This window comes from Beta vulgaris, chromosome 4 (assembly GCF_026745355.1).
Source record: "Beta vulgaris subsp. vulgaris cultivar EL10 chromosome 4, EL10.2, whole genome shotgun sequence".
In the NCBI taxonomy this organism is placed as follows: domain Eukaryota; kingdom Viridiplantae; phylum Streptophyta; class Magnoliopsida; order Caryophyllales; family Amaranthaceae; genus Beta; species Beta vulgaris.
In genome coordinates this window covers 63,769,726-63,787,212 of record NC_079205.1, presented here as the reverse complement: position 1 = coordinate 63,787,212, position 17,487 = coordinate 63,769,726, and the positions used below count along the sequence as shown (strand labels likewise).

Sequence of the window (17,487 nt, the reverse complement as noted above, 5' to 3'; positions counted from 1 at the left end):
TAGATAAGAAATGTGTTGTTATACTTACTTATTCATATTTATACAAAATAATAGAATAATATATAATTTCAATACAAAGTAATTAATATTTTTCAATATGAAATGGAAAAACATTTTAATTCCAATGCAAAGCATTTAAATGCATTGCATTGGAATTATACATTATTATATTATTTTATATAAATATGAGTAATTAAATAGAACAATATATTTCTTATCAAGCTCCCTCGGGGCATCCGTTAGCTTTTGCCATGGAAAATATATACTCCCCACCTTTCTTTTTGGGCGATGCTATATCTATCCAGTGTGTAGTTAATTCACTAGGAATAAAGAATTAAAAAAACTATTAAAACTGATCGATAAGTTGGATTCCACTATTATTGATTTCTATTTGAGAACGTATTGTGTCGGACTCGTCCGACCATAATCTTTGGTCGGACGACTTTCAGGTGGTTCCAATTTTTTTTCAGTTAGTCTTCATTTTTTTTCAGGTAGTCTTCATTTTGTTTTCAGGTAGTCTTCATTTTGTTTTCAGTTGGTTTTTGTACTTCAGTTAGACTTACTTTGGGTTTCAGTTGGTCTTTATTCTTTTTCAGGTAGTCTTCATTTTTTTTCAGGTAGTCTTCATTCTTTTTTAGGTAGTCCAACTGAAAAAAAATAAAGTCCAACTGAAACAAAACAAAGTCCAACTGAAAGAAACACAAAGTCTAACTGAAAGAAAACAAAGTCCAACTGAAACAAAACAAAAGTCCAACTGAAACAAAACAAAGTCTAACTGAAACAAAACAAAGTCCAACTGAAACACAATAAAGTCCAACTGAAACAAATCTAAGCTACGAAGAAGGAGAGAGAAAATGAAATGATGAAGAAGATGAAGAAGAAGAGACAAACCTGTAGATTGTATATCTCATAATCACATACTCGTGACCACCACAACCATTTTGTTTAATGAAGAAGATGAAGAAGAAGAGTGGCCATGTTGTCGAACTTCATGAAGAATTCTTTCCATCAAAATCTTTTGCCATTTATTGATGTAAAGGGAATAATACTTATATTATTAGGTATAGTCGAATAATTGCATCAACTTCTAGTCATATCATATACACTAATATAGGCCGTGCAACTCGAAAAGGCCATCAAAATCATTTAATCTAGACAAGAGGAGAGAGATTGATGAATTCATCAACTGGTGGCCTTTGAAAGCGTTCGCGGGAGACTGGGACTTGCTTCTTCTGTGCTTCTCTTTTTTCTTCAACATGATTTTTTTTTTTATTCACTCATCCTCTTTCTTTGTTCTGATTTGTTTGTTGTTGCAGTCGCAGAGGTACGTTGTTGATGTCGTCGTCAACTTGCCGTCCGACGGAAAGTATTGGGTCAGACCGTCTGACCCAATACTTTCACTTTCTATTTATAGTGGTTGTTGACCCACTGAGTAGATAAAGTTTTTCCCTTTCTTTTTCTCTCTTCCTCTTTTTGTCACTTTTTTGTTTCCCTTTTAATGCATGGAATTGGGACTAACTATTGGGTGTGAAATTTAAGTTCCATGATATTATAGTTTACAAGCTAAGTGTGACAAGTGTGTGAAAGTGATCGAGGGATGTCTGGTGTTGTTGTATGTTCTATATTTGTAGAATGACGTGCTATGAACAATTGTTGTTTTTTTTTTTTAGGTGAATCAGGCATAATATAAAAACTTAAACATAGTTTTGGCTAGAAAGCCTACATCGATCTGATAATATAAGTTCCGTACAATCATTAGGGATTTGGGGAAAAATCCTAACTACGTTCTGGGCATCATCTGCTTCCTACTCCCTCGCGCAAGATAGTCCGCCACTTTGTTGAGTTCACGCCTCACGAATACGAACTGGATATCCTTGAACTCCCGAGTACATTCCCTACATTTTTTCAAGACATTACAATATAGATCATTATGGATAATATCCTGTGAGAGCAATTTTATAGCTTGTGAGCTGTCCGAGTGAAGTAAAACGTAATCCACACGGCTTGTTTTTGCCATGTAGAGCCCTTCCATGATACCCATGAGCTCCGCCATTAATACATCTGCTACGTATATTTGTTTTTGGAAGCCCTCTACCCACTTATCATCCTGGTTACACAACCAACCTCCTATACCTGCAGGGGACTGGCAGCCTACAAAAGACGCATCAACATATAGAGCACTCCATCTATGGGGTATGATGCTTGGAGTAACCGAGGGGGATTTCTGTGATTTTTGTGTAGTGGAGGCAGATGATATAAATTCAAGAGCGAGAAATACCGTTTTTTTAATGATCTGTATTGGGCTTGGGAGGGGTTTGTCTTCGAAGATTTTTTTGTTTCTTGCTAGCCAAAGTTCATTGCACACAAACGGAAAAAGAGTAGGCCAGGGGATGTTCCTAAACATGAACTGGGCTTGAGTATTCTTCTCTATCCACTCTTCTACATGACCCATACGTAGGTTAAGTTCTATATTAGTTATATCCCATACTTCCTTCGCATAACTACACTCTCTAAGGATATGGAGGACATTTTCCTCTTCTACTTGACATAAAGTACACTTTGGGGTGGTCGAATTTTCCTAATCCAGAGCATTTTATTAGTTGGTAACCTATCTAACCAACACAGCCATAAGAAGAATTTTAATTTTGGGGGTAATAACCTTGCCATATCCAAGAAAGGTCATTACTTGCTTCAGCTCTTTTAGAGATCGCTAGGTTGTACGCTTTTTTTAAAGAAAAAATATTTTGCATAACAAGAGATGAAAGGGCGCATCTCTTTCACTCGATGGGGTCCAACACAAGCTTTTCAATCTTTCAATTATTTCCTGTGGCAAATCGAATGATATCCTACCCCCATTCCATCTCCATTGTTCCATACTTCCCTAACACACAAGTGCTTCTCATTTTTGTTTAGCGGCCCTAGCATTAGGCTTCTTACAGTGCCACTTCCTAACCAATTATCTAGCCAAAAGGAAGCATCCTTTCCGTCACCTAGGTTCCAAATACAACTATCTTCTAATAACTCCCAACCTTTCCCTATGCTTTGCCAAATTTGAGACCCATGTTGAAATTTTGTAATGCTTCTCTCCCGAATATATTTTGATGTGATGCACTCTTTTGCAAGGTTTTGTGGCCCTTGACACATCCGCCACCCCAACTTAGCCATGAGAATTTTATTTAGAGTTTTATGGTCTCTGATGCCTAGGCCCCCTTTGTTTTTAGGTAGAAACGTGCATTCCTTGGAAACTAGGTGTAGTTTTTGCTTTCCCTCCTTTTCCCCCCATAGGAAATTATTACAAGCCTTATCTAAGTCCTCTAGGATAGTCATGGGTAGGAAATTTGCTTGCATGTAATAATTGGGTATTGTGTTAAGAGTGGAGGAGATGAGTACTAACCTCCCCGCCCTCGAGAGGAAGTTTGCTTTCCAGGAGGCTAACCTTTTGCGAACTTTATCGACTATGAATTGCACTTCCCTCCTATTTGGACGTTTATGTGAAATGGGTAACCCCAAGTATAGCCCAAGATTACATGACTCTGTTACACTTATTGTTTCCTGGAAGAGTTCTTTGACTTCTAAAGGTGTGTTCGGGGAGAAGATGAGGCGGCTCTTTGTATCATTAATTTTTTGACCCGACTCTTTACTAAAGTTTTCAAGAACTTCCCTAACTTGGAAAGCTGTTTGTTCATCCACTCTTCCAAAAAGAAGTAGGTCATCAGCGAATAATAAGTGGGATACAGGCACTTTATCTTTCCCCCCAGAAGGGGGTCCATTTCTTCCCTCACAAGCATGGTTTATTAGGGAAGTCAAATACTCAAGGCATATATTGAAAATGTACGGTGACATTGGGTCTCCTTGTCTTAAGCCTCTAGAATGTGAAAAATTTTCAGTTTTTTGACCATTAACAAGAACTGACGATGAAGCTTTTAAATACAGTCCATAATTAAGTTGACAGAATTGGTATCAAGATTGTGAAATTCAAGACATTTTTTGATGAAACCCCACTCCATTCTATCATAAGCTTTTTCAAGGTCAACTTTTAGAGCAAACCACCCCCATTTTCCCTTCTTTTTTTTCATAGAGTGAAGTATTTCTGCAGCTACTACCAAGTTTACTTCAGGTCCCCTACCCTTTATGAAACTATTTTGGTTCATCGAGATCCAGTGAGGGATAAGGGGTTTGAGCCTATTAACTATAATTTTAGTAACAAGTTTGTAAATGGTGTTACAAAGGCTAATAGGTCGTAGCTGTCTCACCGTTTCAGGGCATGGTTGTTTTGGGATTAAACAAATTAGAGCATGGCACAAAGTATCAGGGACTTGTTGATTTTTAAACCAATTTTGGATATCTACACAGATTTCCTTTTTCACTAGACTCCATTTACTTTGGAAGAAAATTGGGTGGAACCCATCTGGGCCAGGCGCTTTTGTAGCTTTCATTGCAAAAAGTGCTTGTTCTATTTCCTCTAGGGTCGGTTCCATAGCTACACTAATCGAATGATCTGACTGGTAATCCATCCGAGGACAATAAGTGTGTTCAGTTGTATAGAGTTTAAGGAAGGCACTTCTAATATGATTAGCAATTAAGAGGGTTATTCAGGGATTCCCCAACCTCATTACGAATGGTCATTATTTTATTAGTGCTACGGTGTATAACAACATGTTTATGAAAGTAAGTTGTATTTCTTTCACCCTCTGTGATCCAGTTTAATCTGCTTTTCATGAACCATAGCCACTCTTCTTGATCTAAAATCTCAATCAATTCATTTTCAAGTTCCTGCTCAAGGTTTTGGAGAAAGTTAGACCTAGGATTTCTATGTAAAGCCTCCTGAACACCTTTTAACCTACTTAAAGCCCTTCTTTTCCTATAGAAAACATCACCAAAAGTTGATCTATTCCATAGAACTAGCGACTCTTTAACACATTCAAGTCTATCCCCTATATCCCCTCCTCTCTCGTTTTTCCATGCTAATGAGACAGTGGAATGGAAAGTTGGGTGTTTGAGCCACATAGGCTCAAATTTGAAGGGTTTCGGCCCATATTTAGGAGGAGGTTTATCAAGGTTTAGCAAAATGGGACAATGGTCTGATGTTACTCGAGGGAGATGCCATAAGTTGGCATTGGGGAAAGCGGTTATCCAAGCATCATTAGCCCAACCACGGTCAAGTCGTTCAAGTATTGGGTTAGACTTCCTTTTATTACTCCACGTAAATTTCGAGCCATGGTAACCTAAATCTATGAGATTACAATTTTGCATAGTTTCCACAAATAAATCCACCCTTTTCCTATTCACAGCCCGCCCCCCAAATTTTTCTAGTGAGTTTGCGACTTCATTAAAGTCACCCATTAGAAGCCATGGTTGGTTAACCCTGCCGCGAAATCATTAAGATCATCCCATAACATTTTCCTACATTGAAATTTAGGACTTGCATAAATAGCTGTAAGTACAAAGGAGATTGCATTACTTACCTCCACCAGAGCATACACTCCTTGGTAGTTTTCTCCTAGGATGTGGATTTTAATTCTATCCGATTTCCAGAGGAGAAGAATACCTCCCACACGTCCGGTTGGCTCAACCAAATGTGATGAATCAAATCCCAAGTCGTTAATCATGCATCCCGTATTCTGGCGCGAAACTTGGGTTTCCACAAGGATAATTGTTGTTATCAATCTATTAGTGGTGTTAGTTTAATTTAGTCAGGTATGTACAGTTGTCAATAACAAAAAGAGACTACATCATTATATTTATGTCATATATTTTCTATTTAGATATAGCTTAACTTCTCTTATTCTTATTTAAAACCTATAGATATCTTTATTTTTATGAGAGAGGCAATAAGATTTTGTGTAGATATGTAGGAGAAACTCTTGGCTTCTCACTGTTGGAGTTGATTTCGGACTTCAACTAGGGTATTTTAGTAGTTTTATAGGTTAGAGGTACCAATGTAAAATGTAAGTTGGTATTAAAGCGTAGTAAAATTAATTGGTACTAAAGTGTAACTTTGGTTCACCTCGATACCAAGTAAGAGTCACTTTGGTATTAATATCATATTGACTATTTCGATACCAACTTTATAGCGGTAATTTGGTACTTACTTATGTTTACTCTGATCTCAAACATATGAAATTACTTTTCTACTTTAATTTTACTGGAAAGTTGGAATTTGAAATGAACTCCAACAATGAAATGTCAATTCAACTTCGATGTATAGTGGAGTACAAGCTTATTACCATAGTCTATAGATATGAAATTTTTTTAAAAGAAAGTTTGAATAAAATATTATCACAATTCACAAGCTCCTACATTTATTAAAAGATCACTTCTTCCAATTAACAAAATCTTATGGGCTTTATGGTGATATGGGCAATGAATGTGACACATTTGTGCTACAACTTGTGGATTTGTGGGTTACCTCTAAGTGTCGTGTAACTGCGAAATGCAGAACTTTTCTTTTTTCTTCTAGATTAGATATGATGAGATCTGAGACAAGTCAGTTTGCATGCACATTGAAGCTTCACAGAAGCTTTTAATTGAAGTAATTAATTTATAATTTATTTAGATTTTAGGTCACAAACAAATGATTCTATGACACGAAGCTACGAAGACCAAATGCTCAGAAATGGGAGTAGTATTTTATTCATTCACTTCATTTTTTATATGTATTTCCACTATGATGTATGGTTCAGTTTTTATGTCATCTACTCATCTTTGAATGTGATATTACATAATTTCTCATAGTTCAAGATTATTATAACATAATGCTTTGAAATATGATACTATATGTTAATATGTACAACCACTATAGAAAGAAGAGGTGTATGGAGAAATTTCTACGGCAAAAAAGTTGATTATGACAAAGAAAAATTGGATATTAGTGTGGAAATTTTAGAGAGTTTTAAGTTTCCAAGAAATTGACTATTGTTACCAAAGGCCGCCCAAGGGTCTATTTGTTAATCATGCATGACTTCTTTTAAAAAGATCAAAATTAGGGTGCTAATGAATCAGGGTGGTTTGCAAATTATTTGAATTTGGCTAGGTTAAAATTCGACTCGAGATGTCTTGATTCGAGTTCGGGTTTGCCTCGAGAACGTAGCGAGTCGAGCTTAAATTTAGTAGAGTTCGGCTCGAAATCGCGAACATGTTCGATAAATTTTAAATACTATTTTGTACATTGATTTCTAATCCAACTTAGACTTTTAAGTGTACTCTACTATAAAAAAACAATACAAACCAAACACAAATTTCCAGCCCACATAAAAATTACAAACCAAACAAAAATAACTGGAGAAAAGATGACACCCTCAATTCTCCCCACTTCCCAACCGTCAACTTCAACCCTAAATCTCAAATCCATTTTTGTCACACTTTGCACACTTGAAGATGAGAGTCAGCTTCCTAGCCAGCGATTAGGTTATCATGGATGTAAACTCTGATCTTCCATCTTCCTTTCGAGCTGAGCCCAATTTTGAAGCTCGACGAGCTTCGAGCTCAATCTTTCCCCTTCTCGAGCCGAGTTGAGCCTAGCCAGGCTCAGTCTCAGTTCGACTTGTTAATACCCCTAATCAAGACAACAGGGGTAATTTGAAAATTGTAATAAGGGTAAAGTGTTGATTATTAAAAGAAAATACTACAATTATCTTTTTATATAAAATAAAATCATCATTCAAATTGGATAAAATGACTACGCATAACCATGCATGTAGGTTATTGCTTAGTCCATAGCTTGATACTTATAGAATTAAAATTCAGACATACTCTACTAAACAAATAACAACTATATATGTAACACCATCGTAAATCCCTTTGTAAATCTTGCTGCACTTCTGGCCTACACTTAACAAATAACAATCTTCATAGAGTTTTCTAAAGTCCCTAGCTTTGCATCCCTGATTAAGGACACTCCTTTCATTTCAAATCTTTAATGCTTAGGTATATTTACCAATAAAGAAAGGTTGTTGAAGTCGTTATTCACCTTTAACCTATAAGAGCATTCATCGTACCTTCAAAGTTTTTTGTTGCTCATTTGCGCTTTTGAAGTTCTACTTATTATTACGAATTTTGCTCATTTAGAGGTTTCAAATAAGTAATGAACAAAAAGTACTCTTCCATGATACATCCGGATATATGATAAAAGTTATATCCATCATATATATCAAACACTTATATTGAACTTCTCCTTTAAGCACTCAACGGTTTCTTTGAGTGCAACTTTCAAGGGGATGTAGTCAATGCCTAAGGTTTTAGCTTTGTCCTGAGAAATCTTGTAAGTTGGATCCAGTGGCGAATCATCGTCGCACCTAAAAGCGATACATCATACATGCATGAGTATATATATATTGCACAAATAAAAGCACAACAACAAAAGTGAGAGAATACATGTAAATATTTCTTTTTATAGGTTTAGGATATTTATTATGTAAATATTTTTTATTATTGTCAGGTTTCCTAACACAGTTAAGACTGACCCTTTGTAACCCTATATATATAATGATCAATAGAAATCTCTCCCGTCAAGGAGATTCACGCAATCCAACAAAAAGCTTGCGAGCCATAGTAGTAAATTCTAGAAGCAAATGACTACAACAGTTGCAACATGTAAGAAAAAAATTAGCATGAACTAACCTATTGGGAAGCTTGAGATTCGGGTAAAGCTCGTGCAAAATGTTGACAAGATCTGCAAAATGCGCCACAGTTTCGCTCAATATGTACCTCCCTTTAGCAGAAGGAATCTCCAAGGCACGTATATGTGCTTCAGCAACATCTTTTACATGAATCCACCCAAAAGCTAAATTTGGATAGGTTTCCGACCCTGAAACGAACTCAAAACTTATAAAAAGTGTTCTGATGTTCGATCAAAGTTTTTATAGCACCAAATTAACACTCAATATTATTTAATGTCGGTTTATGAGTAAGATAAGTAAGGTATAATACCATTAATCAAGTTAAAAACATAGACAAAAGTAGTAAGATTCATTGTTGGTTGTAAGATTGGGCCTATTACAGCTGCAGGATTCATTGATATCATGTCAATACCCTTCTCTTTGGCAAATTTCCATGCAGCATCCTCGGCTAATGTCTTTGAGATCAAATAACAATCCTGTAAGAGACATTCGGAAAAGAATAATCATGTAATAACAAAACGTTATCATCATAAATTATACTTCATCCGTTTCATATTACTCGCTACAATTCTCAATTCACGGACTCCTAGGTAACTTTTTGGAGAAGAAAAAGGTAGAGAGTAAAAAGAAAAGGGACTCATGTGAGACGAGAGAGATAAAGAGAGTTTATTTCCCAAAAAAGAAGTGCAACAAGTAATGTGAAACCTACCACAATGGAAAGTGTAGCGAGTATTATGAAACGGAGGAAGTACATCTTTCTGTAAGGTCAAAGAACCTTTGCCCTACGGGCAACCGAGCAACTGCTTCCATCTTTGGTGGGAGACCTAGGTCTGCACCTGCGGGGAAGCAATTTGTGGAGGGGGAGGGGTTCGGGTCCTTACCCGAGATTTGTAAACTTCATTGGGCCTAACATTGCCCACGTAGGAGTCGAGTTTGACCACATATACAGATCAGGTTCCATCGTAAAACCAATTGGTAATAGGAGTAGCCCATCAAGCTTATATGTTAGTCATTATTTCTTTACTTAAGATAGGTGTGGTTTGACCACAACCTATATTGAAAAATAAATAGATATAATTACATACCCCTAGTTTCCCTTTGCAGCTCTCTGGAGAAGAAAACCAAGTTTCATCAACTATTGTTTCATTGGTTGGAGGATTAGCAGTATGTACAACTGCTGCTGTAGAAGATGTGAAAATCACTCGTTTGACAGACGCAACTTTTGCACACGAGACAAGAACATTGAGTGTTCCTTTCACTGCAGGATCAATCACTTCTGACTAAAACCTCACAATTAAAGGCAAAACAAAAATAAGTCAGGACTATTAATTAATTTACTTCTACTTAAGTAAAGAGCGCGACATTTTTTACTCTTAAGAATTACTCCCTCCGTCCCTTAATAGATTTTCTATTTCTCCAATTATGCATGTTTGCCAATGCACGTACTGTTCCGTTATGATCTTCAGAAAGTACAGGGTTTAAGGCTAAGATGAACCTCAGGATCATTTGATTGTAAAATGACGGGACTTGCAGTATGGAAAACTCCATCACATCCATAGATAGCAGAATCAAAGGAGCCTTCCTCTAAGAGGTTGGCTTCAAACAAGTGAAGCCTCTTCTCAGCACCATCCAATGCAAGTAAGTGTTCTGTTTTTGTGGGATCATCTGTATGGAGTATGGACATAAGCATTTAAACAAGAGTTGTACAATACAATAGTAGTTTAGAAACTCGGAAATTTTAAGTTTTCCCAAAATTTACTAGTTTTTTAGTGTACAAAATCGACAAAGATTATCGATATAGACGAGATTGATCCTAAATCTTGGTAACACACCAGTAGAGTTTATCAATCAAGAATTTGCCTTGTAAGAGACCGCCTACTTTTCAATTAAAATTAGGCAATATTAAGCCCAATAATAAAAAAAGGATTAATTCAATAGTGACTAGGTTAATTTCTTTCGGTGACTAGTTTAATTCATTTAGTGACTAGGTCTACTTTTATATTAAAATTAGACCGTCTCTTTTAATAATTTTTGCTAGTTGACCTTCGAAATGTAGATTTTTTCAAAGACAACTCAAATGTGTTAAATTTAACTAGATTATCTAATTAGACAATTCAATAGGTATATAACTAACCTTTTTTTCATTCAATATCATTTTCCACTAAAGATCTTGATGCCTTATTTGTCAATAATATATCAATGAGATATTGATTTGATATTGTTTTGAACAAAATGTGGGATGAATATTATCTTACGTGTCATTGCTCTTTGTCACTCTATATACACTGAAGTTTTTCAACGCGAGATTTATGTCAACTTCTAAAAACAATTACATAGTTAAATACAACTCTTTCACTAAGACCCATTTCACTTTACATCATTTGAACTTAACTGAAATAACATCTACTAATGAAAACTTATTTTTAACGAAACTTATTTTCAATGAACATTATTGTTTCAAGTTGAAGGAATCAAGATAACTAAGCTCCACTCTTAGTATGTATGCAGATAACTAAATTTGGATGGAGTAAATTTTGAGCAAAAATATATGCAGATTAGTATCAAAGTTATTATTAGTATTTCCTCCGTTTCGTTTAAAATGCAACAAATGAGTATTATTTGTTGCATTTAAAACGAAAAGGAGGAAGTATATGATCTTAATTATTGCCAATTAATAGCAACAAAAAAAAGACGGAGGGAGAAAAAAAATACTTAGGCTGCATGTAGCCTCGCTGAAGCAAGAGCTTGACAATCCAAGAAGCAATATAGCCTGAAGCACCAGTCACGCAGACTCTCTTTCCTTCTCCACTCATAACTTGTTCCATCTGATATATACTAGCTTCTTCCTTTGGTGGTTGAAGGGTTGAACTTGAAGTCCTTAGGCTCGCGCCTCGCTATAGACGAGATTCAATCTCAGGTTGCGGGTACTTTATCAATGAAGCTAGATGACATCCACAAAACCTCGTTTATTAAATGAAGCACTTTTTTTTAGGCTTAAGTGTATATTTGGTTTAACATATGGAAAAAGTGATTAGATAGTGAGAATGAATAGTAATAATAATTGGGCATTTGACTTCATAGTATAAGTATTAGATGTAATCTAATGATTATCAAAGAAAATGGTTGAAGGTAATGAATTCGTGAGTTGTGAGTGGTACACGTTGAAAGTAAAGATAAGGTTATTGAAATATGGACATAACTCCAAGCAAAATTTTCAAATCTTTTCTAGATGATCCTGTTGTAGATATTGAAATTCACCTATACAAAAAAAGTAAAAAAAGTTATATGATAGAGTCCACCTAATGATAATATATACCACCTAATGACAATAATTTTTTTTTTTTTTTTTTTTTTTTTGTTTTTTGATTGGGAAATTAAGTCAGCCCAAGGGCTAACCCCTACCAAGGCTACTAGCCTTGTAGGAACTACCAGCACATTGGCTGGTAAAGCATGCAAAGCATGCTAAGGAAATACCCCAACATAATGTTGGGGATAAGGATTGAACCCCTGACCTCAAGGATCAGAGGGGAGTGCTCTACCACATGAGCTAGCTCCTCATCCTTACCTAATGATAATAATGACTGTTGATTTTTTATTTAATGATTGATATTTCTCAAACTTTATATTATAGAGTTATGTTACAATTTTAGAAGATCCAAACACTAAGATAATATATGCCACCTCTGTTTTTTTGGTTGATTCGTTTCTCTTGGACACACATACTAATAAATTATTTTAAACATTTATATTTCTAATTATCAATAAGAAAAAATTACAAAAATTTGATATTATGAAAATATACATTGAGACGAATATAATAAGATGTCACATGACTATATTTTTCCTTAAGTACAAATCACAAAATATAGTCAAATTAAAATTACACATATGAATAGTGTCAAAAGCCAAAACAGGTCATCTAAAAAAACAGAGAAAGTAAGATTTATGAAAAAAGGATCACTTTGTTAAAAATAATAGATTTAATCGAGGGTTAGCTATGGATGGTAAAGGGTGACTATTATATACGAGGAAAAAAAGATTATTATGTTACAAAGTGTATTTTCATTATAATAAACTAATATAAAAAGGGTGACTGTAAAAAAAAAATTGTCTCTTTGTTAACCTTATAGTAATATTACAAAAGATGACTATATGAGAAAAAAGGATTTTGTCTACACCAGTATTAGTATAAATCAAGTCCACGTAAAACTTACTTCAATTCTGTGAGAAACTGAAAATGGATAAGTTTAGGCTGTACACCCTTGGTTCATTTGTACCTTTCATTAGCTTTGGCTTTTGGTAGGCTTCACTAGGGAGGGGGAGAAAGATAGATTGTTTTGTTGAAAACAAATTTTTTTGTCTGATTATATGTATATACTTGTGTATCATTTCATTTTATTAGTTGTGTATTTTATTATGTTTCACTACTTTTAAAATTTAATTAGTATTTGGACTCGAGCATTGCTCCGGGTTGGTATTATGTTTCCGAATGAACTTGATAGTTAATATGCATTTTTTTCCATTCCCATTAAAATATATTAAGGAAAACTCAACATTTAAAAGATACAAATATAATAATATGGACTCTTAAAGCATGATTAAAAGTTGGTTGAGATGGTAATTGTGTCATGTTAAAACAGCAAGAGGTCACGGGTTCAAATTTTATTACAAGCTAATTTTACTTTTGTTAATCGACATAGCTTAAACTATTCACTGTATTCAAAAAGTGATATGTTCTCTTTTTAATATTGAACTTGAATAGTTGCCTAATTGAGGTTACGTTAAGGTGGTGGAGTAGTGGTATCGCTTCTCTGTTATCCTTGAGGTATAGGGATTAAACCTCATATGACTCATTTGAGTAATTTGATTTTCCATATCACCCCTCTCAAGCGAGTCCCCTTCATCTTTACCAAAAATAAAAATGCCTAATTTTAAATTAAAATTAAATGGTCTCTCATAAGACCGACTCTTTCTACATATAGGTCACAATTTTTTTGTTTTCATCTCTTTGCTTTCTTTAATTCCACAATATATATCCATCAATTTTTTTGTTTTCATCTCTTTGCTTTCTTTAATTCCACAATATCCATCAACATCTTACTTATTTTGGACTAGATGATGTATGGTAGTATTAAATGGTAAAGCACTAAAGCTCCTATAATACACAAAAATTTACATACTATAGATTCGTACATGAGACGAGCTTACAATATACTTCCTCCATTCTTTTTATATTACAATAATTACTATTTTTGGTAGTTTCACATCTATTGCAATAATTTCAATTTTTGTATAAAAAGCAACTTTAATTGACAATATTGCCCTTACTTTATCTTATTGAAACCATCATTAATTACTCACTTTGCCTTATAAAAATGCTTTTATTCTCTAAGGATGATTTCTCTCCTACTCTAGTTAATTAAAGAGTTACTTTTATCCTAAACTACTCATTTGTTCCAAAAAATCCTTAAAAATTGTGTCCAAACACATTGTTATAATAGAAAAAGAACGAAGGTAGTATTAGTTCGGCTAAATTTTAATCGGATTGAGTCATCTTTAGTTTTTACTACTTATAACCTTCAATTTTGGCTGTTTTTTGGGACATTTTTGGACTTATCCGGGCTTGGTTATATTTTCTCCCGAAACATTCCTACGAAAGTCGACTTGACTTGTGACGTTGCGCAGGTGTTTGGCACCATTAGTGTTGCCTCAAAAAGCCTCTAAATACCCCATTTGTTCTTTTCTCGTGAAACCTAAAACTGCCTTGAAATGAACGTAAATGCATCCACATATTCGATCCAATCCACATAACTCCTTTCCAATGACCTCCCATGCCCTTAGAAGGCATCCCGTGGCATTCGGAGCTGGCGCCCCGAGAAAGTCCGAAAGCGTGTATTATAACCTTCCATTTTAGCTGTTTTTGGGACATTTTTTGATTTCTGCGGTCCTGTTCATATTTTCTCCCGAAAAAATCCTATGAGTGCTGATGTGACTTGTAATATTGCGCGGGTGTTATTGGCATAATTTTCATTCCCTCGAAAAGCCTCTGAACACCCCATTCCTTCATTTCTCGAAAAACCTATAATTGCCTCGAAATGAACGTAAGGGCATCCACATATTCATTCTAAGCCACATCACTCCTTTCCAATGACCTCCCATGTTCGTAGGAGGCATCCCATGGCGTTCGGAGCTCGGACCCCGAAAAAGTCCGAAAGCGTGTATTATAACCTTCAATTTTGGATGTTTTTGCGACATTTTTGTACTTTCCGGACCTGTTCATATTTTCTTTCGAAACATTCCAAGGAGTACCGACGTGACTTCTAACGTTGAGCGGGTGCTTGAGACCATTTGCATTGTCTCGAAAAGCTTCTGAGCACCCCATTTGTTCATTTCTCGGGAAACCCAAAATTTGCCTCGAAATGAACGTAAATCATCCACATATTCGTTCCAATCGACATGACTCATTTCCACTGATCTCCCATGTCCCTAAGAGGTATCCCGCGGCATTCGGAGTTCGGACCGTGGAAAAGTCCGAAAGTGTGTATTATAACCTTCAATTTTGTTGTTTTTCGGACATTTTTGCATTTCTCCGGGCCTAGCTATATTTTCTCCCAAAACGTTCCTAGAAAAACTGAAGTGACTTGTAACGTTGCACGGGTGCTTGACACCATTAGTGTTGCCTCAAAAAGCCTTTAAACACCCCCATTTGTTCATTTCTCGTGAAACCTAAGACTGCATCGAAATGAACGTAAAGACATCCACATATTTGTTCCAACCACATCACTCCTTTCCAATGATCTCCAATGTCCCTAGGAGGCATGGTGTGGTGTCCGTAGCTCAGGCCCCGGAAAAGTCCGAAAGCGTGTATTATAACCTTCAATTTTAGCTGTTTCTGAGACATTTTTGGACTTTTCCATGCCTGGTCATATTTTCTCCCGAAACGTTCCTAGGAAAGCCGACATGACTTGTAATTTTGCGCGGGTTCTTGGTACCATTATTCTTGCCTTGAAAAGCCTTTAAACACCCTATTTGTTCATTTCTCGTGATATCTAAACTGCCTTGATATGAACGTAAATACATCCACATATTCATTTCAAGCCACATGACTCCTTTCAAATGACCTCCCATGTTCCCTAGGAGACATCCTGTGGTGTCCGTAGCTCGGGCCCCGGGAAAGTCCAAAAGCGTGTATTATAACCTTCAATTTTGGCTGTTTTGTGACAATTTTGTACTTCTCCGGACCTGGTCATATTTTCTCCTGAAACATATCTAGGAGTATCGACGTGACTTGTAACGTTGCACAAGTGCTTGACAATATTTCTATTGTCTCAAAAAGCTTCTAAACACCCCATTTGTTCATTTTTCCAGGAAACACAAAATTGCCTCGAAATGAACGTAAAAGCATACACATATTTGTTCCAAGCCACATGACTCTGATAGGCTGTCGTACACCCGTCAAAAATAATTCCTGCAAAACCTTCTAACAATGTAGTAGGGTAAGTAGGGTCGAATCCACAGAGAGATGGTCGTTTTAATCTAGCTTCTAATATATGGTGAAACTAAACAAGTTCAGAAATAACTAAATTAAAGTCTAAACTAATTAAACTAGGAAAATCAAACAAAAAAGGATCTAGGGTAATGGTTCACCATGTTTATAACTATAATCTATCAAAATACCATCAATAGTTCAATCAATCAGATATCTAGAGCACATGTTAATCCTTGGTCAGGCATTAACGCTCTAAAATCAACATATGCTAGTACGGTCGCTCAACATAATCAGATTTGCTAATTGTAGGTAAGCCTCTAAAGAGTACTATCTCTCGATCTATGACTCGATATTAGCAATATTTAATCAGACAATTGATCAGATTGCAAGATTAATAATATAAACACTAAACAATTAGAAATAACAATGACTAATAAAACCATCAATAAACATCCATCAAGAATTATAACATATAAACATGGATTCCCAAACCCTAGAAATAAAAATTACTCAATCATGAAATAAATAATGAAACCTAAATCTACAAAGAAAAACATAATCAAAGAAATCAAAGAAAGAAACTAAAAGAAATCATGAATTAATGAAGAAGAATAAAAACTAGGGTTTTACAACTAGAAACTAGAGAGAAAAAGAGGAAGAGAAAACTAAAACCTAGAATAATAAGAAATAACGTGAAGGGGCGGAGAGAGAAAAAGAATGAAAAACCTATCTAAATAATATTCTTTAACCTAATATGACTAGGAAAGTCATTTACAAGATAAGAAAAGTCTTAATTAAATCATTAATAGGCGGACTAGTGATCCGCGCGTACGCGTGGCAGATTCCAGCAGAAACAGTGCAATCTTCCGAAAGGCATAACTCTTTGACTAAAAGTCTCCTCGGGGCGTGCCACCTATCGTTGGAAAGCTCTTCAAGTCTAGTTTTCAAATCCGCTGGAATTACTCGATTTTAAGAATCACATCAAAAGTTATGATCAGAAGAGTAGACATGACTCCTTTTCACATTTCTTCTAATGATTTTCCGCTTCGTTTTTGCTCAAACTCGTACTATGACATATCCATACGATCCTTATGCATTGTAACTTCTTTCCAAGTGCTCCTAATCCTCAAGTTTAGCTAATCATACTCCAAATACGTCTTCAATGCCTGAAATTCATCCAAAACAAGAAAACATACCGAATAGAAATAGAAAAACATAACTTAAGAATATAATGCAATAATGAACCTAAATATGAAACTAAATGCTCTAAAATGCAACCTAAATGCACCTAAAAACTATATATAAATATGACTTATCAGACTCCTTTCCAAAGACCTCCAATTTTCATAGGAGGCATCGCGTGGCGTTCGGAGCTCGGAC

At 35.4% G+C, this 17,487-nt stretch overlaps 1 protein-coding gene across 6 annotated transcripts in view; it reads right to left on the bottom strand.

Moving 5' to 3' along the window:
• Positions 1 to 7,630: 7,630 nt before the first annotated feature.
• The window catches only part of LOC130589339 (phenylacetaldehyde reductase-like), an 18,534-nt gene continuing 8,677 nt past the window's right edge, over positions 7,631 to 17,487 (bottom strand). Inside the window, exons 1-6 of one of the 6 annotated variants that reach the window (XM_057394551.1) lie at positions 11,313 to 11,798; positions 10,114 to 10,282; positions 9,704 to 9,898; positions 8,929 to 9,094; positions 8,620 to 8,806; positions 7,631 to 8,294 (exon numbers count right to left, since the gene is read on the bottom strand). In XM_057394551.1, coding sequence (XP_057250534.1) covers positions 8,150 to 8,294; positions 8,620 to 8,806; positions 8,929 to 9,094; positions 9,704 to 9,898; positions 10,114 to 10,282; positions 11,313 to 11,443 — 993 coding nt within the window. In that variant the 5' untranslated portion in view covers positions 11,444 to 11,798 and the 3' untranslated portion in view covers positions 7,631 to 8,149. Of the gene's footprint in view, positions 8,295 to 8,619; positions 8,807 to 8,928; positions 9,095 to 9,703; positions 9,899 to 10,064; positions 10,311 to 11,312; positions 11,799 to 17,487 lie in introns of those variants that run through there. The other 5 variants (XM_048643785.2, XM_057394549.1, XM_048643783.2 and 2 more) reach the window with 5 other exon arrangements.